Source organism: Myotis yumanensis, unplaced genomic scaffold (assembly GCF_028538775.1).
Source record: "Myotis yumanensis isolate MYYU_CA2020_CCGP unplaced genomic scaffold, mMyoYum1.0.hap1 SCAF_2, whole genome shotgun sequence".
NCBI classification, from domain to species: domain Eukaryota; kingdom Metazoa; phylum Chordata; class Mammalia; order Chiroptera; family Vespertilionidae; genus Myotis; species Myotis yumanensis.
The window spans coordinates 62,462,103-62,485,427 of NW_027223753.1; the positions used below are offsets into that span (position 1 = coordinate 62,462,103).

General features: G+C 39.8%; 1 protein-coding gene across 4 annotated transcripts in view; it reads right to left on the reverse strand.

The window, feature by feature from the left end:
• Positions 1-547: 547 nt before the first annotated feature.
• The window catches only part of TTLL7 (tubulin tyrosine ligase like 7), a 142,064-nt gene continuing 119,286 nt past the window's right edge, over positions 548-23,325 (reverse strand). For all 4 annotated transcript variants that reach the window (XM_070405461.1, XM_070405462.1, XM_070405463.1 and 1 more), the window contains 2 exons: positions 14,039-14,212; positions 548-3,067 (listed from right to left, as the gene is read on the reverse strand). In XM_070405461.1, the coding sequence (XP_070261562.1) occupies positions 2,947-3,067; positions 14,039-14,212 (295 nt within the window). In that variant the 3' untranslated portion in view covers positions 548-2,946. The remainder of the gene's footprint in view (positions 3,068-14,038; positions 14,213-23,325) is intronic.

Genomic DNA, 23,325 nt, shown 5'->3' on the forward strand with positions numbered 1-23,325 from the left:
TGAATAGCTTCTGGATTTTTCTCTCCTAGGAGAGAGCGTCAGACCCATACTATCATTTATACTGATATGTTTAACCCCATTAACAAAAAATTATAATAACCACTATAAAATATGTTTTACCTCTAAAACATTTATATGGCCTCTAGAGACTTCCGTGGCTCATTACCATATCTTCTTAGTTTCGCAAAAGGGAATAAAAAGGACAGTGATCATAGACCACTGCATACCAGGTGGTATATATAAATAATGAGTGCATGGCTTTTTTCACAACTTCATTATATCAAACTAGATCAATATAAATAGGTAAATGTGGGCAATGAAATTCTAGTGCTCAAAAAAGGACTTAAGTAGTTATCGAAATGAAATGTGTTCATCAGTTAGTTGGATCATTTCATGTATTAAATTTACTCTTAGTTTTAAAAATTCTAAGTGTGTGTGTGTTTCCTAGGGGGAGAGGGTACATCTCCATGTTGGACATTCTTTTTTTGTCTTAAATAAAAATTGCACTCCTGTGCAACTGAGGACAAAAGTTCCAAAGCACTCGCTCTAGCAAATTAACAATTTTTATTTAAACCAATGCAAGTGAGTGGCCAACAAACTGTGTTGATATTATATACCAGACACCTGAAATTGTGTCTCATTCATTGACACATCATGAATTTAAAAGAGAAATGACTAAAAATACTCCTTGAAAACAGCTACTTGGTGATTATTCTTATAATGATTTTGTAATATCCCTATTTTTTGCATTATTTATTCTAAGAAATCTGTAACACATGTTTAAGAACTTACAAAATTGAGTCATAAACACTTTAGGTTACACAGTAATTTCCTTCATCCTGACATCTTTATTCTCTTTTTACATAAAGATAATTAAAAAATTATTCTTTGGGATACATCTAGCAAGAAAAAGTATCTATTGGAATATGGATGTTAGGTAGTCATAAGTAATGAAGTAGCTAGCAATAATTCCAAGAACAGACTACTTTAGTCTAACCCAGTCATAAAATATGGCTTTAAAAGCAAAGTATATCTAACTTACACCTTGGGGTTGCCAATTATCCAGCTTGTGAATTAAAACAGGCTAGTTTGCCTCTCTCAGTTGTCCTTCTGCTTTGGGCCATTTCTTGATTTACTGGAATTAGCTTTTAGGATAATAAAAAAAAGGTAAAACACTCATGAATTTTGTAAATAATTAGTCTGTGAGAAAATAAAACTTTGGGGAGAAGTTTAAACAAACTTCTAAAAGGGGAATATTGCAATTTCTAAGGATTTACATGTCAATGACAGTGTTTATATTTTCATGGAAAACTGAAAGCTCACTCATTGTTTTTGAAACTCTAAGCAAGAAACGGAAGCTGCTATGAAACTTATGCATAACTAGAGGCCTGATGCACAAAATTCGTGTACAGGGAGGGGTTTGTCCCTCAGCCCAGCCTGCACCCTTTCCAATCTGGGACCCCTCAAGGGATGTCTGACTGCCTGTTTAGGCCTGATTCCAGTGGGATCGGGCCTAAACGGGCAGTCAGACATCCTTCTCACAATCCAGGACTGCTGGCTCCCAACCGCTCGCCTGTCTGCCCGATTGCCCCTAACTGCTTCTGCCTGCCAGCCTGATCACCCCCTAACCACTCCCCTGCCAGCCTGATCAATGCCTAACTGCTCTCCTGCCAGCCCGATTGCCTGGTTCCCCCCAACTGCCCTCCCCTGCAGGCCTGGTCCCTCCCAAATGCCCTCCTTTGCTGGCCTGATTGTTCACACTGCCCTCCCCTGCCAGCCATCTTTGACCACATGGGGTGGCCATCTTGTGTATTGGAGTGATGGTCAATTTGCATATCACCTCTTTATTAGGTAGGATAACTTTGAACTAGAAGAAACTTCATACTTTATTTTGATTTTTAAAAATCCTTAAGGGTACACCACAACTAATATCCAGTAATCAAAATCCTCCATTTGCAACATTTTAGATTATTTTCTATGGTGCAGTGTGAAACTGTATTAGACTTTGCAATGTAATTTGGTCTCAACATTGAAAGACGTATAAAATAAGTGACACATTAACATTGAAATGAGTTTCAAAGGTCAACTCTTCTACTGCTGAAGAACAGAAGAAAATGTTTTTGACTGTGTATACACATTGGAGATATATGTTCCAAATAAAAATGAGTGGTATAACAGAAATTATCTGAAAAGATTTTTGTCATCATCATCATTTTCTATTCCTTTATGTACTAGTAACTCCTGATAAAAAGTCAAAATAAAAGCTAGTTTATGTTTTGTTTTTCTTAATCCACTGGATTGTCTTTCATTTAAATGGTCTCACTAGATCCTTACTGAAAATTTACATTATCATAAGTAGCTAAATTTTCACATAGAGGAATCAAAATGTTGAAGAATCAAGTTGGAATTTTTATAGTATTTTACAGTGTGCTATAGTCATGATAAACCCATTTTATACTTAATCCTATCATCAAAGCAATACCAGGCTTCTAATTTTTTTTCATTTTATATGGCTACTATATATGTAAAAGAATAAGGTATTACACTACTAGAGCTTATTCAAGTTAAAGACATGTTATCTAGAAAATAATTTAACACTGTAGTGAGATCTCCAAGATCAGTTCTGTTTCATATTCTCTGCAGCAAAAATACCATTTCTAGTAGGAAGGTATTAATTATAAACCTAGCAAATTCTAGACATTCACATATTGTGTAAACAATATTAACATGGTTTATTACATTTACAGAAAGGTTAAGTCTTCTATCCAAGTGTTCTAATTCTTTTATATAATAAATATATTATTTGAGAGATGTGTGCATATATTTCACACATATATATGTCATATATACATAAAACAGCACTTAACGGTTGCTTTCTTTGCATGTTTACATTAGGGGGGCAATGAATTGCTATAATGCATAACCCATGGAAATTTCCCTTCTGTTTCACAAATGGCCATATCTGGATGTAAACAAAACATTGGAGCGAGTCATTCCAGGTGAACAGTATTTCAAGTTGTAGACTGGTGATCTCATGAAGAATTGTGTACATCCTGGTAGTAAATACCTAAAAATAATAGTTAAAAATTAGACTTCTACAAGCAAATTAGTATTAACATCTCTCACTGACGTGTTAGGTGGCTCTTAATTTATATATCCTACATGAGAAATTATACTATAAAAACTATGCATTCCACATAAAAAGATTTATTCTCCCATATTGAAGAGGAGACATGGGGAGAGAGTCATAAAGCTTCACCCAAAAGGCTGAATATAGCAGCAACATATGATCTTAGCATCCCAAGACATCCCATAAAGAGCCATGCACTCACATGCGAGAAAACTATGTATGTGGCTCATGTTAATTTGAAATTCATTCTTAATCTTTGTAAATAATGTGTGGAGCCAGTCAACTATTTCTTAAAAACATGTGATATGAACCATATCCGGTTTGGCTCAGTGTATAGAGCATTGGCCTGTGGACTGAAAGGTCATGGGTTTGATTCTGGTCAAGGGCACATACCTCGGTTACAGGCTCCTCCCTGGCCATAGCCCTGGTCAGGGTTTGTGCAAGAGGCAACCAATCAATGTGTTTCTCTCACATCAATATTTCTCTTGGTCTTTCCCTTTCTCTTCTACTCTCTAAAAATCGATGGAAAAATATCCTCAGGTGAGGATTTAAAAAAAAAAGAAAATGTTATATGAGAATCTTGCTAGCCATAATACCAAAAATTATTTGTTTCAAGGATATTGGAACCATCTAATCTAATAAAAGAGAAACATGCAAATTGACTGCACCTCTGCTATGCCCCAAGCCACGCCCACCAGCCAATGAGAGTGACTATATTCAAATTAGCCCAACCAAGATGGCGGCCGGAAGCCATGGAGCTGGAGCAAGCAGGAGGCTTGGTTGCCCCAGTGATGGAGGAAGCCAAGCTTCCCGCCTGCCCTGGCCAGCTATGGCCTTCGCTGAAGGGCACAAAGTTTCAATTATAGAAGCTAAATAAATCCCAGATACCTGCTTCCAGCCAGCCTCCACTGGGAGCTTGGGTGGCCGGGGGGCCTGGCCAGCCTGAAAACAGCCATCAGCCCCTCTCCCAGGCTGGCCAGGCACCCCAGCAGGGACCTCCCACCCTGAAGGGGGTGTGGCAAGCCTGAAAACGGCCCTCAGACCCTCACCCAGGCTGGCCAGGCACCCCAGTGGGGAACCCCATCCTGAAGGGGCTGTAGCAAGCCTACAAACAGTCTTCAGCCCCTCACCGAGGCTGGCCACACTCCCATGGTGTGAGGGTCCCTGCAGGGGGGCTTGGCCAGCCTGAAAACAGCCATCAACCCCTCAACCAGACTGGCCAGGCACCACAGCAGGACTCCCCTCCCTGAAGGGGGTGTGGCCAGCCTGAAAATGGCCCTCAGCCCCTCACGCAGGCTAGCCAGGCACCCCAGTGGGGACCCCCACACTGAAGGGGGTGTGGCAAGCCTGCAAACACCCGTCAGCCCCTCACCCAGGCTGGCCAGGCATCCCTGCAGCACCCACACCCTGATCCGGGACATCCTTCAGGGCAAACCAGCCGGACCCCAACCATGCACCAGGTCTCTATCCTATATAATAAAAGGGTAATATGCAAGTTGACCCTAACAGCTGAACGACTGGGAATGACTGGTCACTATGACACACACTGACCACCAGGGGGCAGACACTCAATGCAGGAGCTGCCCCCTGGTGGTCAGTGCACTCCCACAGGGGGAGCTCTGCTAAGCCACAAGCTAGGCTGACATCTGCCAGTACAGCGGTGGTAGTGGGAGCCTCTCCCACCTCCTAAGCAGCATTAAGGATGTCCGACTGCAGCTTAGGCCTGCTTCCCGCTGGCAAGTGGACATCCCTCAGGGCTTCCAGTCTGCCAGAGGGATTTCTGACTGCCATCTTATGCCCAACCCCCTTGGGAGCGGGCCTAAGCCTGCACGTGGTCATCCCCCGAGGGGTCCCAGACTGCGAGAGGGCATAGGCTGGGCTAATGGAACCCCACCCCCCCACCCCCCGCCCGAGTACACAAATTTTTGTGCACTGGGCCTCTGGTTGATTATAATTTAATAATATTTCATTGATGTATTATGACTATAGGTAATCTATAACTAAAAATTTAAGATTAACATTCATAACTAGATTATAAATCTTATATTTCTAACTGCAAAGTGTTTACAATTACAGAATATCAAAAATAATCATTACAAATCACATGCAACCTTTGCAGCCAAATGTATTTCAGAATACATGAATTTTGCAGAATTTTAGGACAATATAGTGTATACTAGAGGCCCAGTGCACAAAAATTTGTGCACTCGGGGAGGGGGTCCCTCAGCCTGGCCTGCGCCCATTCACAATACAGGACCCCTTGGGGGATATCTGCCTGTTGACTTAGGCCCACTCCCTGGTGGAGTGGGCCTAAGCTTGCAGTCAGACATCCTTCTGGCAGCCAGGGAGCCCTCGGGGGATGTCCAACTAAAGGCTTAGGCCCCCAAGGGATCAGGTCTAAACTGATAGTTGGACATTCTTAGTGCTGCTACGGAGGTGGGAGAGGCTCCTGCCACCACCACTGTACTGGCCAGCCATGATCCAGGTTCTGGCTGAGTGGCATTCCCCATATGGAAGTGCACTGACCACCAGGGGGCTGCTCCTGCATTTTGTGTCTGCCCCCTGGTGGCCAGTGTGCATCATAGCAACCTGCCATTCTGCTGTTCAGTCAATGTGCATATTACCCTTTTATTATTATTATATAGGATGTCCCTATTTACCCCCTTTTGCCCCCTCTACCCAGCTCTTGCCCCCCACTTCTCTCTGGCCATCACCACACTGTTGTCTGTGTCCATGGGTTGTGCATATATTTTCTTTGGGGCCGGGCTGCCTTGCTGCCTGGGGTCTTAAGAGCATTTTTTTTTTTACAAATGAACACTGTGAGGAGACACGCACCTTTTTTTTTTAAAACTTTTTAACATGAGGCACAAAAAAAGATTCTCTTCGTATGCGCTGTTTTACAGCTACAGGCTGAGGGGAGAATGGCTTCCAGGGTGCAGCCTCGAGACAGTCACAGCCCCCACCACCTGGGACAGAGGAAGGGGAGGCTGCAAAACGGCCTCGTCCGAGCTCAGATGGACGCCTGCTCCTGGGGCTGTCCTGGACGTTCCCTGTGCCTACGGCCTGAAAGCGGGCTGAACCCTCGAGGGAACCATCTGCCCCAAGCCTTCCATCTTTTCAGGGCTAAAGTCTCACTCTTCCTATCGACCAAGTGTAGCAGCTGCTTAAAATCTAAGGGGTGAGCCCAGAACCAAACCTCCTCTGTGCCTGGCTGCCCAGAGGGTGGGCATGACTTTAACAGCCAAGATGAGGGGAAGGGAATAAACTATGTGCAGCTACAACATCTGAAGTAATATTTACATTTGAAAACCTGGGCCAGGTAGCTTGGAACGACATCGTGGCTGGGCGACCTGCCCTTTTCCTTCACTTGCCTGAAGCTGCACCTCCTGCACCTCATGCTCCTTTACCGCAGCTCACATCCTGAGGTGAACACCCGGCCTCAGCACCAGTCTCTCGGGACGTAGCGCCCCCTGCTCTGAGCCACACCCCCGCCTCTCCCTACGTGGGACCGCCCCACTCTGAGCCACACCCTCCTCTTCTCTCCATATGCAAACATGGCGCCACCTTGTGCTTAGCCACCCCCCCTGCCTTTCCATATAGAAAATGGTGCCTCCCACCTTGGCCTTAAGCCTCCAGGTGAAGAGCTGCCTCCTGCTTCCCGATGCAGGGCCAGATCGGGTCCCCAGGCGGCGAAGCTGCCCGGCTTCTAGCCTTCTGGGGCCAGGCAGCGTTGCCGCCTGGGGACCAGATCGGGTCCCCGGGCAGCAACACAGCCCGGCTTCTGGGTCTTCTCCAATCACCAATCACCGATCATTGAAGAAGCTGGGCGGGGCAGGGAAGAGGCAGCTACTGGCATCCACCTCTTCCCTGCCCTGCCCGGCTTCTCTGATCACTGGCCAAGGGGCGGCCAAAGGCGGCCCAGTTCTCCAATCACAGGCCAGGGGGCAGGGCAAAGGCGGCCCTCAGGGCCGCCTTTGCCCTGCCACCCGGCTCTTGGCTGCCACCTGGGTTTCCGATCACCGTCAGCAGCAGACGGCTTCTTCCATCCTTCCCTTTTCACTTCTTAGCATTGCGCCTACGTATGCAAATGAACCGCCATCTTTGTTGCCAGTTAATTTGTATATCGCCCTGATTAGCCAATGGGAAATGTAGCGAAGGTACGGTCAATTACCATGTTTGTCTTTTATTAGTGTAGATACTATATACAGGGTGTGGCAAAAGTAGTTTTACAGTTGTTCATATGGAAAATAATACAATAATTAATAATAATACAGGAATAAATTGTGTTTCACATACTCACAACTCTAAAGCTACTTTTGCCCCACCCTGTATACCATCTCCAACAGAGCTTTGTGGCAGCATCCTGTAAACAAGCCACTATGAAATGTGTAAATATTCACAATAAATCAAAGGAATACTACAAATAATTTCATGCCATTTCAGCTCAGATTTGCCAATAAATAGGTTACTTTTTTGTTTGTTTTTAGAGACTTGGGATTAGGAATTACAAATAAGAGTATGCACCTGTATAATATGTTTTTCTCTGGAGAAACTCTGATTAGCATTAGGCCAGCTCAATCTATATGTCTGGAGAGAAATGAACTAGGAAATCCACATGAGCAAATGCAAATCAACATCACTACTGAAAGTGTAAGTCCTGGTGATGAGAAGGACATGTTATAAAGCGGGGTTGGGGAACATCCGGCCTGTGGGCCATGTAAGGCCCACAAAATCATTTGGTCTGGCCCTGCCAAGGCATTAGAGGAGAGTTAGTGAAATGTTTGACCAAATATTGCCAGCTAATTTTTAAGTTGATAATTTTGTCTGGTCCAAGAATGATGTTATAAATATCCAAATGACCATTGGCAGAAAAATGTTTCCCCACCCTTGCTATAAATTCTGGACAAAGACATCTATGAGGAATTTTTAAGAGCAAAAGTAGCCATAGATTTTTAATTAGCAGTGGTCTTGAGAAAATAAACAATGGTAGAGCATCCAATCATTTATTTTATTTTCTTCACTTGACATTAGAACCTTCCAGCAACAGTCTAAAACTTCCATAGATATATAAAGAAATTGAGGGCTAAGAGTACTATCAATTACCTATTCTATATTAAATAATGTTGGTAACCACTATACCTGTATATCAATGGAAAATTACATTCATAGCTGTGTGATATGAATTTTATAGAAGAATATAAACTCACTAGAGCAGTGGTTCTCAACCTGTGGGTCGTGACCCCTTTGGCAGTCGAATGACCCTTTCACAGGGATCGCCTAAGACCCTCCTGCATATCAGATATTTACATTATGATTCATAACAGTAGCAACATTACAGTTATGAAGTAGCAATGAAAATAATTTTATGGTTGGGTTACAACATGAACTGTATTTAAAGGGCCAGAAGGTTGAGAACACTGCACTAGAGGCCCAATGCACAAAATTCATGCAAGGAGCTCAGCCCTTGCAGCCCCAGCTTTGTCCGGAAGGTTGTTCGGCTGTCCGGTCTAATTAGCATATTACACTTTTATTATTATAGATTAAAATGGAAGAATTCTCCATAATATTCACAAACATTATTTTTGTATGAATTATCTAATAATATCCCCTAAATCTACTACCTAATATCAAAAACTATAAATAATTGCTCAAATCATTAAGTGAATAGAGCAGTAAAATAATATACAACATACCAAATTAAATCAAAATTGCACAATGGGTGATAAATAATAAAACAACTGATTTCTCACATCACAGATTATACAAATTATTTTCTTAATATCACATGGGTAATTTATATGGATTAATTATTATGTCAAGAGCTAGTGAAGTCACAATGATTAATCTGATATTTTCTTTCATGAAAAAGGTAAACTTTCTATCTAAGACAAAGGTGAAAAAAGTGTTTGATCAAAATCTACTATATGTATTAGTTGAGAGTTATTTTATCTTCTATTCAAAATGCATTCTGATTACATTGATAATTATCAGAGTAAACAGTAACTTCTACCAACCTTCTTTTGAAGAATTTCCAAGTAATAGGTAATATTGACATTACAATAACATTCACATATCCTTTTGAGTTAAAGATCTCTCCATTTCACAGATGAAAAACAAAAATACAAAATCCTGGTTACAACTAACTTATACTATTTTATTTAACACTATTTAATACTGAAATAGCGTTTTCTATGTGCCCAGTACTATCAAAATTGTTTTACAATGTTAACCCAGTTCTCATCACAATTCTATATAGTAGATATTATTGTAGTTCCTATTTTATAGATAATATACTAAAGCACTCAGGGGTCAAATGGCTTGCCCACAGTCACACAGCTAGTAAGTGGTGTAGCCAGGATTAAAATCCATGTGGGCGAGCTCTAGAATCAGTGTTCCTAGCAACTATATTATATTGTGATTTCTCTCTAGGAATCCCAATTTTAAATCTAATGACTACAATGATTATGCTCTTTTTTCCCCAGAAATATGAAATATAATCTAGAAAATAGAAAACTATTACACATCCACAAACCTAAACTTTTTTAAAAAATATTTTTTTATTGATTTCAGAGAGGAAGGGAAAGGTAGAGATATAAACATCAACGATGAGAGAGAATCATTGATGAGTTGCCTCCTGCACACCCCCTATTGGTGATTGAGCTGCAACCCAGGCATGTGCCCTCATAGGGAATCGAATCGTGATCTCCTGGCTCATAGGTCAACGCTCAACCACTGAGCCACACCAGTCGTACTAAGCTTTTTAACTGAAACAAAAAGAAGCTAAAATAAACTTTTTAAGAAAAAAAGAGGTTCAGTATGAACTCAAAAAGGCATATGAAATCACACTGGAAGAAACTTTGCTTCCCTAAAGCAAATGCTGTGGAATATTTTAAAGCATTACAGGGAAACACTGGATTATTTGCCTTAATATCACCATTAATATCTCTTGGGAGATCCCATGCTAACCGAACATCAAAGATTATATTTAAATATTCTTTGTAATGAAGTTAAATAATAAAATTTATTTTTTAAAAGAAAGAATAATGCTATGAAGTAGATTTATAGATTATATCTAAAAAGTCAGTGTTAACGCAGCAAAAATATGAAAGGTTTATAGCTTTATTTTTATTCTAATGTATTCTTGATGTACAAAAATAACTAACTTGTAGCTAATTTGTACCAAGGAGAAATACCTTATGCTACCCTACTTGCTTCACATACATAACCTAACTCATCTCTGAGGCTATGTCTGCACACCTTCACCAATCCAGCATGTAGACATAAAATATACATTTATCTAATTCTTCCTTGATGTAGAATTGGTCAGTCTGTCATGTACCAACTTATTGCTGACCACGGACAATCTCTAGAACACAAAGCATTTCTTCTTTTTTAAAAATTGATTTTAGAGAGAGAAAGGAAAGGAGGGAGATATAAACAATAATTTGTTGTTCCAAATTATTGCATTCATTGGTTGCTTCTTGTGTGTGCCCTGACCAGAGATCAAACCCGCAACCTTGGTGTATGAGGATGGTGCTCTAACCAACTGAGCACCTGGTCAGGGCAAGAACATGAAGCATTTTAAGACTGGTAGCCTTGAATATTTAAACTACACCACCTTTCTGATATTTTCCTGGAATAAGACCAGGATCCATGATACCCCCAGAATAAACTCAGCTTCCTGGTTTGGGAACACAAGGTAAAGTTCATCACAATATTTACCCTGCGTTTTTTGTTTAAGTGTTTTAATGTGGTAAAACATATATAAGATGAAACACTATTTTTACTAAGTCTACAATTCAGTGCATTAAGCGCATTCACAATGGTTGTGTAATCATCACTACTATTCAGTTCAGAACTTTTTCATTATCCCAAACAGAAACTGTACCCATTAAACACAAAATCCCCATTTCCTCTTCCTTCCAGGTTCTGGTAACATCTCCTCTGCTTTCTGTCTCTATGAATTTGTCTACATATATCATATAGGTAGAATCACACTATATTTGTTCCTTTATGGCTTACCTTACTTAGCATGCTTTCGAGGTTCATCCCAATTGTAGCATGTATCAGAATTCCATTCCTTCTTATAAAGGCTGAATAATATTCCATTGTATGTACCTACTACATTTCATTTATCCATTCATCTATTGATGGGCACTTGGCTTGTTTCACCTTTTGGCTATTATGAATAATGTTGCTATGAATATCTGTTTAAGTCCTTGTTTTCAATTCCTTGAGGTATATACTTAGGAGTAGAATTGCTAGGGCACATGGTAATTCTATAGTTAACTTTTTTAGGAATGCATAATTATTTTCCATAGCTGCCACACCATTGTGAACCAGCAATGCATCAGGGTTCTAACTTCTCAATATCCTCACCAACACTTACAATTTTGCATTTTTTATAATAGCCATCCTAGTGGGCATGCATTGTCCTGTAGTTTTAACTTTGATTTTTAGAGGGAAGTCCTAGTTTCAAGTCCCACCTCTGCCATATAAGAGCATTGTGGATTTATATATCAGTTCTGTCTGGTTAGTTATGAGTCCAACTCTGAGAAATGGCTTTCTCTTGATGTGTCTATTCAATTATTGCTTTACTGAGACGAAGGCTGAAGGCCACTCTTCCATAGAATGGGTGTCACATACTCTTTAAAGATTATTCAGAAATATCCTACAGATCTGTGGTCAAGAAAAACATAGTCATAAACCTTAATTATGTTAGCTCTATTTTCTTCTCTTTTAATTTTATAGATTAAATAAGGCAAATATAGCCCTGACCGGTGTGGCTCAGTTAGTTGGGCATCGTTCTGTGCACTGAAGGGTTGCCAGTTCAATTCCCACTCAGGGCCCATACCTGGGTTGTAGGCTCCATCCCTGGTAAGGGGTGTGCAAGAGACAGCCAATTGATATTGCTCTCACCTCTCTCTCTCTCCCCCTTCCTCTCTCTCTAAAAATCAATTAAAAAATCACTTAGTTTACTCTTTTCTATCCTGAATAGGATTACAACTTACATATCCTATATAATAAAAGCCTTATATGCTAAGTTCCCAGTCGTCTGGTCAGCCGTTCAACCAATCAAAGTGTAATATGTTAATGATACCCTAAGGCCACTCAACCGCTCACTCTGATGTGCACTGACCATCAGGGGGAAGACACTCCGACTGGTAGGTTAGCTTGCTACTGGGGTCCCACCAATCGGGACTGAACAAGATGGGCCAGACATGCCCTGGAGCCCTCCCGTAGTCCCTCCCTGACTGGCCAACCTCCTGCGTTCCTCCCCAGCCTCCTCAGCCTGGCCTGCACCCTCTCACAACCCGGAACCCCTCAGGGGATGTCAGAGAGCTGGTTTCAGCTCAATCCCGAAGGCCAGGCTGAGGGACCCCACTGGTGCAAGAATCCGTGTACCGGGTCTCTAGTACTAAAAATAAAGTCATATTCTTCTTTAATTCTAATGGGAACTATGATTGTCTTGTGGTGCAAAAATGTATTTCTTATTTACTCTGTGTGTTTTGCAGCTTAATAACAATATTATTTTTATGCTTTTGGAAACTACCTATTTTAACAGGATAATATTTATAAAAATTCAAGTTTTAAATAGGACTTACCAAACATATATCCCACTGATTTGTATGCTTTTCTGTTTTTTTGTGTGTTTTTTCTGCAGCTTTTATTTATTTTTTAAATCTTTAGTGTTGAATATCACATATGTCCCCTTTTCCCCCATAGACCCCCTCCAGCCCAACCCTGTCTCTTACCCCAAGTCCTCACCACCCCACTGTCTGCGTCCATGGGTTATATATAATCATATAAGGTTTCTGGTTGATTACCTCCCCCCCACTCACCCTCCCCTGCCTTCCCTTTGAGATTCTGCACTCTGTGCCATGCTTCCATGTCTCTAAATCCACTCCATTCATCAGTTTATTTTGTTAATTAGATTCCACATGTAGTGAAATCATATGATACTTGTATTTCTCTGACTGACTTATTTCACTTAGCATGATACTCTCCAGGTCCCTCCATACTGTCTCAAATGGTTAGAGATTCTTCCTTTTTATTGCTACATAGTATTCATGGTATAAAATGTACCACAGCTTTTTTTAAAAAATATATTTTATTGATTTTTTTTTTTACAGAGAGGAAGGGAAAGGGATAGAGAGTTAGAAACAATGACGAGAGAGAAACATCGACCAGCTGTCTTCTGCACACTCCCTACTGGGGATGTGCACGTAACCAAGGTACATGCCCTTGACTGGAATTGAACCTGGGACCCTTGAGTCCTCAGGCCGACACTCTATCCACTGAGCCAAACCAGTTAGGGCTGTACCACAGTTTTTTTATCCACCCATCTACCGATGGGCACTTGGTCTGTTTCCAGATCTTAGCTATTGTAAAATTGTGCTGCTATGAACATAGTGGTGCATATATTCTTTCTGATTGGTGTTTTGGGTTTCTTAGGATATATTCCTAGAAGTCCCACTTATTTATTTATTTATTTATTTTTGTGATGAAGGGAGTAGTAGAGGCATACTGGACAGTAAAAATTAAACTAAAAACTAAAGGCATTTCTCAACTGTTAGGCTTAAGTTTAAATGGTAAAGTATCCCTATTGGAGGGGGAGTTCATTTTATTAGCATTTTTCCTTGTTCTTACTTAGCTTTTGAAAGCAAAGCCATGTAAACCAAATAATATCATTTCCATGTAGTTTATTTCTAACCCCTTTAGGTTTGTTTGGTCCTTTAAAGGTAAAGATTGTGCAAATTAAAAGTATGTTGTAGACTAGAGTGTGCATGAATTTTCAGTCTTTAGCTTTTTCCCTAGCCATATAAACAAAAAGACTTTCAATTTCAAACTGCCTTGTGACTTTACTTTGTATAAAACGTATAGAGTCTATGAAACATATACAAGTACCTGGAATTACCCCAGTCAGTGCCAATGCCTGAGAATGATCCTCTTGTCTCCGTTGAATATTTGTAAACCAGAAGCAGGCACTGTTTACATAGTTCAACTAGGCGCTGGCAACACTGGAGCTGCAAAGAAGTCACCACCTCCGGGCTTTTACTGAAAATACTCTCCCAAGAGGATCTGTTGGCATGGAAACAGACATGACCTCATGACGCTGCTAAAAATGGCAACCAGCTATGTCACTTACCTAGCAACAAAGCAATAAGAAACAATAGAAACTCACACATGTGAAGTGACTGCAGACAGTTGAAAGGTATAAAATACATATATATTTGTAAATTAATCATGATATTAAAAAGCAATATGGAATCCATAGACTTTGTGTCTTTTAAGACTTTATTATTGCCAACAATGGGTAAGTAAAAGGATGGTTTTCCAACACTACCTAAAAACTTGAGTTACTCTACAAGTCAAGTGTTTGTAAAATACTGAGCTAATTTCTCAAAAATTAGATATTCCAGGAATTTAGGTTTTCTAGGAAGCTATATTTACATATAGATAGATATAGATATAGATATAGATATAGATATAGATATAGTTATAGATATAGATATATAGATATAGTTATAGATATAGATATAGCTATAGATATAGATATAGATATAGATATATGCCTAAGCTACCATTACGACCAAATGACCATAATGACTAGTTGACTGGTCGTTATGATGCACACTGACTACCAGGGGGCAGATGCTCAACGCAGGAGCTGCCCCCTGGTGGTCGGTGCGCTTCCACAGCAGGAGCGCTGCTCAGCCCGAAGCTGGGCTCACAGGTGGCGGTGACAGGCACAGCTGGGCCCGGATGAGCCGCAGGAGAGCTGCACCCGGCCCTGGCTGGGGCTCCTCCCTAGCCGCCTGCCACTTTGGCACGGCTACATCCCCCGAGGGTCCCAGATTGGGAGAGGGTGCAGGACAGGCTGAGGGACCCCATCCATGCACAAATCCACACACTGGGCCTTTAGTTAATAATAATTCCACAAAAAGAGTTAAAAAGATATTTGTGACTTCTTTGCAGTCGGAGAATTTAGGTTAATTGCTTAAGCTAATCAAAACACTTTCAGATGTAATTATGTCCATGATATTCCTAGAGTACACTTTCTGTACGTTAGAAGTAATGTTATCCCAACAAGTACTGCCATACTGCAATTCCAAAGGTAGGGAACCTTGCTCCTTTAGCTCACTCAGCTTATACCAAAGCAGGCAGTAGTGAGTGCTCACATTCTTGGTAAACTTCAAGTGTGTGTGTGTGTGTGTGTGTGTGTGTGTGTGTGTGTGTGTACTTATAATTTCTAAGTTTACTGCCATGGCCCAAATAAGAATATACCTCATCATTCATCACCCCACCACCACCATCACCACCACCAGGGAGGAAGAAAAAGAGAGAGAACTTTTTTCCTTAGTATAAATGAAACTCTTTCCAAGACTCAAGGGCAAAGTTCAGTTTGAGACTGGTTAATGGTTCACGTCTCATTTTACATAAACTACTTCACTTAACCATCTGAGAGAGAAAAGAGTAGATTTTCAAAAGGGAAAAATATGTTTAGGAAAATATTTTTCTGAAAAAATGTATTTCCCAATGGGAAATTCAAAGACTCCATTTTCAATCTTCTATGGATATTTGATTATCTTTGGAATGTTTAAAAATGCTTTAGAAACTCAGAAAGGTATTTTTTATTAGAAAGGTTACTGTGTGTTTTTTGTTATTGTTTTTCAGGAGAAATGTGGTCACAAAAAAGCAGCATGTCATCAGTGAATGGCAGGATTTCTTACAAATGAGTAGATTAGAGAAAATAAATTTTCTGCCATGTTCTGAGATGTTCCAGACTCAACAATAAGATGCTAATAGGCTAGTTAAATTAACTCTAAAAATAAAATTTAATTTATTAATAAATATATGAAAAACTAGATATGTTTATGTATGTTTATGTGTATATACATATATATCCAATTTACCTAATTTGATTTGAAAATATTGGACAACATCATATAATTAGGGAATCATAATAATATAAGGCCAAGAGGCATCATGACCAAAACGACCGGGCACCATGAAGTGCATGGAGCACCTCCCGGTCCCTCCCCTGTGGCCCACAGGCTCCAATCACAGCAAGGCTGGCAGTTGGCGGGTGGGCGGGGTGGCAGGCAGGTGGGGAACGGCAGGGCAGGCACAGTGATGTACATGCAGGTGGGCGGGGCCACACAATTTCACTCCCTGGGCCTCTAGTATATTTATAATTAATAAGTCAATCTAGCAGGCCCTACATGTCTGAGCCCAGAGAAATAAGAATTGCATGTAAATATAAATACACACAGAAAGTATCCTGTGTTCTCACAGTCTGCCTAGCACTTTCCTCTCCATTGGGATTCTGGTTATTTCTACAAAAGTCAACCTCCCCCACCAATGTCCCTGTCCATTTGGATATACTTATATGTTGATCTTTTGGAGCAAGTTGATTAGATTCACTATTAGGTCACTCACATCAGAGTAATTTTTCTCTTCCTGACTTGGAGTATATATAGGCAAGGTAAGAACAAATAAAATGGAAGAAAGTTAAAAAGAGCTTCTTCTATAACATTCTAATTTGATGTAACATTCTGAATAATACGTTAGTTATAATATGAGCAGCTTTGGCTTCTCATTCTCTCATGCTTCCTTAAATATTTAAAATAAACATATGAATCAAGGTCCTTTACCTATTTTTTGGTGTGTATGTTCACCCCCACTGGCCAAAGACCACATTCTACTCTATTGTTTATATTTAAGTGTCAGCACGCCCAAACCCCTCATAAAGAAAAAGAGAAAATGAACAGACATGCTTCATTTGGTACTAGGCTAATGGTGCCCCTTCTGCACAAAGGAAACCAATCCTTCAAACTGAGGCCCCACCTCCTACCCACCTCCTGGCAGCGCTGAGGAAATGTGAAATGCTCCTATAACACTGCAGGATCTCAGCTTTCAATGCCAACACAAAATTTTTAAGAAGGTGAAAGTTGTAGAAATAAACAAAAATACCAGTAACCCAGGGTTTTATCTACCTGCTTTCTGAATCTAAATTCCAAGGAAATGGGAGACCCAAAATTCATGAGTTTAAAAAGAAAAATTAAATGGTTAAAAAGTTCTTTCTGGCACACCCTCACCCTCGGAGAAATACGAAATAAAATGACTTTTGTTAGTAATATATCAATAATATACAGAATACTGAACATCTCTGGCAACAAAGGGGGGTTATTAATGAGAGTCAGAGAGTGGAAAAAATTTCCTATAATCCAGTAATGCAATAATTTTCATGTCCTTTCTCATCAAAATATTTAATAAAGCAGTTATTTAAAAAGTGAAATTGACTTCTACCTTCTCTGATGGATGAATGAGTGGCCCATAGTTAAGTACAAAAAGGGAAAAGGGAAGGTAAAAAAAAAATCTGAACTATACCAATTAGATAATCAGCAACAGAAAGAGTAATGAGCTAAAAAGTACTACCAACAACACATCGAGATGAAAGTGATAAGAGAATAGTAAGAGTCATATAACTTTAAGAGTCTACATGTTATGGGTACATTTTCAAGTGAGTCATATAACTCAACCTAGAAGTAGACTACCTTAGAATATTCCTTACAATTTCTTCTTGCCTTAAGATGCTAAAAGGGAAGCTTCTCCAAGAAAAACTTCCACAGGAAAATGCCTTTGGCTAACAGATCCAAACCAGACTCTCTTTTTTGACGTTTACATATCAGGGTTTTGAGAAGAGAGAGAGCTTTTCCAAACAAAGCGTTAACCAGACTAGCCCCTGCATTCCCCTCTTTGCTCTACCCGGCAAGCTCCTTTCTTCCTCTTCCTGCAAATCTCACCTGAAATGTTACTTCAATTGGCCAGCCTTCCTAAGTACTCAGGCCTTGTTGGAGTCTCAACAAAACCTAAACTTCCACTATCCCAGTAAAACATGGTGAGCTATTCCAAGAGCTTTCTCCTTGGAGAGAACACATGCAGAATGTGGAGCAATATAACATTCCCAGGCGTTGCATGTGGGAAAAAAAAGTCACTAAGCATGGGCTGCAGCAGCCTGCTAGAACAAGAGAGAGGGATGAGTATGTTCTCTATTTGATGAATCAGTAAAACCTCTAGGCCAATTCTAGAGAGACCCCCCCACAAAGACCCACCATATTCTTTAATATTTCTGGATGTGGAAAAGGAATGCTTTATTTATTATTTCATTATTAAGGTGTTGACAGATGGAGGCAGTAATCAAGTTGACACAGTTATTAGGATATTTTTCCAACATTTTACACCTAACTGTGAAAGATAGCTGCACGCTTTATTAAAATCTTTCCTTCAGAACTGAACTAAGAGTACAGTGTTACCCTGACTAGTAGGCTGTTAGGCCAAAGTTAAAGGAGTATATGTTGACTAGACATGATCTAAAGATAAGTAGAACTATTCTGGGTCGAAAATGAAAATCAGACACACACCCCACCACGTGGTTTCATAAAATTGAGGAAGCCTAAGAAACTCATTTGTAAAGCTGCACAATTAAATCTAGTATTAAACTCACCTCTATAAACCACCAAGTTTATAAAGAAATGGATTCAAAGCTACTCCCACTCCACCTGCCCTGGTGCTTGGCAACCACTGGCAGTGCTACTTTGAGGGAAGTTAATGAAGCACAGAGTTTAGAGCTTGAGTGCTTGACTCAGACAACTTGGATTTAAGTCCAGGCTCATCTAGTTACTATGAGAACTTGGACAAGTTATATATTCTCTTTATGCTTCAATCTCCTTATCTGTACAATAATAATATCTTATTCAAAATATTGCTGTGGTGATTATAAGAATATTTAATATGTAAAACAATATTAGGCATTTAGTAAGCCTTCAGTAAATGTTCATCTCATTATCATTTCTAGCAGTAATATATGCCACCAGAGAAAACTGGGAATAATACTGTGCCTGAAACAAGAGAAAAGAATTCTGAGTTAAGTTAGAGTGTATTACCAAAATAGTTCAGGGAAAAGAAGCTCTAGTAGCAAAGAACCACCACTTTATGAGCATCTTTAGTGTCTGGCATTGGATATTATGTCATGGACTTAAAGCTTTCAACTCCAATATCAGTAGCAGACTGTCTCACTGCCTTCCATGGTGGAGAGTAGCTTGGATTCATATGTGGCATTCCAAACAATGGATCAACAAACAAACAAAAATTCCAATTATGAATTCACATTGACAGAACTTTGAAGGAGCTATAATGTACAGTTCCAATGTCTCACTTAAGTCTCTGTAGAAATAATGTATAGCTATGATTATTCTCAGATTGCAGAGCACCTTATGCATTCTCCATGTTGGTGAATGGCAGTTGAGGATAATTATGGTGGTGAGAATAAGTCTGTAAATGCTATAAATAATTCAGTAATAGATGACTAGAATATTTAAATGGAGGACATTCAGAGATCATTTCAAACTACAATAGTTAAAGTTTTACAAAGGAAGTATATAGTCTGAGTGTTTACATAGGGTTTAAATTATGTAGGAACTGGAGAAACAGAGTTATAGAAAGCATCCCAGTCAGATACTCAATGATACCAACAGCTAGAAAGAAGAAAAGGACACATTTTTAAGATATTTGAAAAATAGTGAGTTTGTTTTTCTACAACAGAGTTCAAGTAGGAGAGTAACGAGAGAGAACACTGGAGAAATAAGAAAGAAGCAGCATATTAGAGAGTCTTGAATCTCTAGAGAAGAAGTCTAGACTTTAATGATAAATGAGGGAAATCACTACAGATTTTAAGAAATGACCCTGAGATCAAGATGGATAAAAGAGACAAAACAGCCGAAACCGGTTTGGCTCAGTGGATAGAGCATCGGCCTGCGGACTGAAGGGTCCCGGGTTCGATTCCGGTCAAGGGCATGTACCTGGGTTGCGGGCACATCCCCAGTAGGAGGTGTGCGGGAGGCAGCTGATTGATGTTTCTAACTCTCTATCTCTCTCCCTTCCTCTCTGTAAAAAATCAATAAAATGTATTTAAAAAAAAAGAAGAGACAAAACATTGGAGAAAAAAAAATGCCTAGAAATTTATTAATTCCACCTTCTACCAAAAGGCTCCTCTTCTCTGAAATCCTTTATCTCTTTCTCTTTTCTAATAATTACTTTTGTATATCTCTTATTTTGTCTATTACAGACAGCAGAGATTACTGGTTAAGAGCATGAACTCTGGGGCCAGACTCCCTGAGTTTGAATCCCAGTTTACTAGGTCCTTATCAACTAACTGTGACTCAGTTTCCTTGTTTATAAAAGAGATAATCAAAGAATCTGCTTCAAAGTCAAGTTATGAGGATTTAATCACTCAATACATGTAAAGTGTTTAGAACAGTGCCTGGCACGTAGTAAGTTGTATGGTGTTAGCTATTACCATTTTTAAAAAGTTTCTTGAGGACCAAATCCATGTTAGATTCAACTTTGTATCTCCAAAAGTATTTAACACAGTAGAAAGTACTTGATAATTGTTAAGAACAATGAAAAACAATCTAGAGTAGCCATAGTGGGAATGTGACAGAAAAACTAATAGGATTTAGCAGATGATTGAATAAAGACAGTGAAGGAAAAGGAAGATGCAGGAGTTCCTGAGATATTTAACCTGCACTTTTGGGAGCATATGATAGAATTAAGAGAGGTCCAAAAGGGAAGTCATTTATTAATAAAAGAGTGATATGAAATGTTTGGTTTTAGATATCATCACAAGGCTAAAATGATAATGAGTCATAACAAATATGGCAGGACTGAAATTCTGAAGAGGAGCAGAAATAGAGCCATGATTTTCGAAGTTTGCTACATAGAGGCAACAGTAGAAGAACCTTACAGATATTGAGATTTTCATTAAGACTACTTCTCTTCCCTGAATCCTGGATCCAGATTAGTTAGGTGGTGTTGTCATATTAATCATCTCAAATAAGTCAGTTTAACTGTTATAAATTATAGTTGAATACTAAAAATTATAAGTAATAAAAATTCCTATTTTAAGAGATTATTAAAGAAATTCAGAGAGAAAAGATGGCTGCTGACGGGAAGGCAGACTGCAAGATAGTGTGTGAGTGAGAGAATGAAAGGAGAGCGTGTGGACGTACCAAGAGTGTAAATTTGTGGGTGAGCAATAGCTATACTCCCAGGGGACTGTTGGAGACTGCTGGATCGGACTCCCCTAACCAGGCAGCCTCCATTGCTGCTGAAATCTCTCCCAAAGCGGCCAGCTCTGCCCCGGAGACCGCGTCATCTTGAGTGGCTGTTATCGGAAACATATACATCCAAGGACCCTGCAACCACTGAACCCAGGGACCAGCTACGAATCCAGGAACACTGGATCTCAAGCAGCGCGAATATGTGGACTCAGACAAGCCCTCTCCTCCTCACCAAAAGGTTAGATTTCACCTAGATAAAGCTGTGGTTTGTAATCCAGGTTGGAGAGAGGAACGCGCAGGGGAAGTCTGCGCCCCACAAAGTCCGAGGCCATTGTGGCCAGCGTGATCCGCGAGTGTGGAAGGGGATCCCTAGGGCTGCTGGCAAAAGGGAACTATAAAAATCAGCCCATAGCTGGACTGGGTGCAAAAAGGCATCCTCAGATTTTGCCAGTGTGCTAGCTGGTTAGTGCCAGAGGAGAGAGGATGTGCGCAAGAGACATTGGAAGAATTTGCGAAGAGCTGGACGGTGGAGGTTGCAAGCTCGCGCACTTACTCTAGCCTTTTTTTTCTCTCTCTTTAAATCCTTGCTTTTGATTACTAAACCCAATACATAGGATCGCCCAATTGGGGACTCTCACAGAGACTGCAGGGGAAAGTTGTTTTTGTGGAACCTGGGAATCAGAGTGGGGAGTAACGATCAAGGAACCAGCTCCCAAACCTGTATTAAGTGCAATAGGGAAAACAAAACCTAAATACTGGCTAGAGAGGACTTATAGCCCCAGAGGTCAATCCAGAAACACGGCAGTTGAATCACAAATTGAGTCTCTGTAAACACAAATAAAGGCAGTCTGGGAAACAAAGAAATACTGCCTGTTTTGAAATCAGGACTGTGGTTTACAACACAGAGGAGTAGTGTATCGCAGGGAACTTCAATACTCTCCTGAATACCTGACAGGACAAAGGTGTGCCAAACAGAAGAGGAGAGGAAGCGAATGACCTTCACTACTCTGCACATTTTTATTTTTTTTTACCTTTTACTTAAGAAACTAAATTTTTTTTCTTTCTTTTTTTCCTCACTTGATTTTACCTTTTTAATTATTACATTTTTATTTTTAATCAGTATTATTACTACTACTATTTTACCTTTTTTTTAAGTGTCATTTTATTTTCTCTTTATTTTATTTTGGTATTATTGTTTTACATTCTATTTTCAACTTTCCTTTAGCATCATTTTACTCTATCTCAACTTTACCTTTATGCCAACACTCTCTTCCTCACTTTTCCCCTTTTGTTGTCCTGTTTTCCTTACCCTATTCCTGCTTTAAATTTTCCCTATTCCTTCTTTTTACCCCCTGTTAAAATTTCACCCTACTTATATATCTAATTTCCAATCCCCTGCTCTAAGTCCATACACACCTCTCTTCTCTTTCTTCACTATCCATTTTTTTCTCTCTGTCGTTTTGTTGTTATTTGCTTGATTGTTGATTATATTGGTTTTTTTATGCTTGTTTGTGAGATTGTTTCACTTTTTCTTTTTGTTTTGTTTCTGGTTATTTTTTGCTTCTGTTTTCCCTTGCCTCACTTGATATTAGTTGTTGTTTATGGTTTGCATTCATCTCTAGGTATCTGTTGCTGACATTTGTTGGGATTAGTGGCTGTTCTATTGGAGTTTTTCTCCCCATATAAGTAGTTTTTCCCCTCTTCTATTTAATTCTCTTTCTTTTCTCTCTTACTTTTTTTCCTTTTCCCAATTTCATTTTTGCACTCCTTTTTTTTTCTCTTTTTCTTTTCTTCTTTTTTCTTATCCCCAAATTCTCTTTCCTCTGGTGGTCACCTTTATTTGGGGTTATTAATATCATGAATATATTTGTGTTCAGTGCCTTGTGCTTTGTGCCATGTTGTATTGTATTTTGTGCCTTTAAATCAATGCAGTAGAGAGAGAACAACATAACCAGACACCCGGGGAAGAGAGATCATGGGGAGACAAAGAAACAGCCCGCATATGAAAGAAAAACAGGCATCACCAGAAAAGGAAGTAAATGAAATGGAGGCAAGCAACCTGTCAGGGAA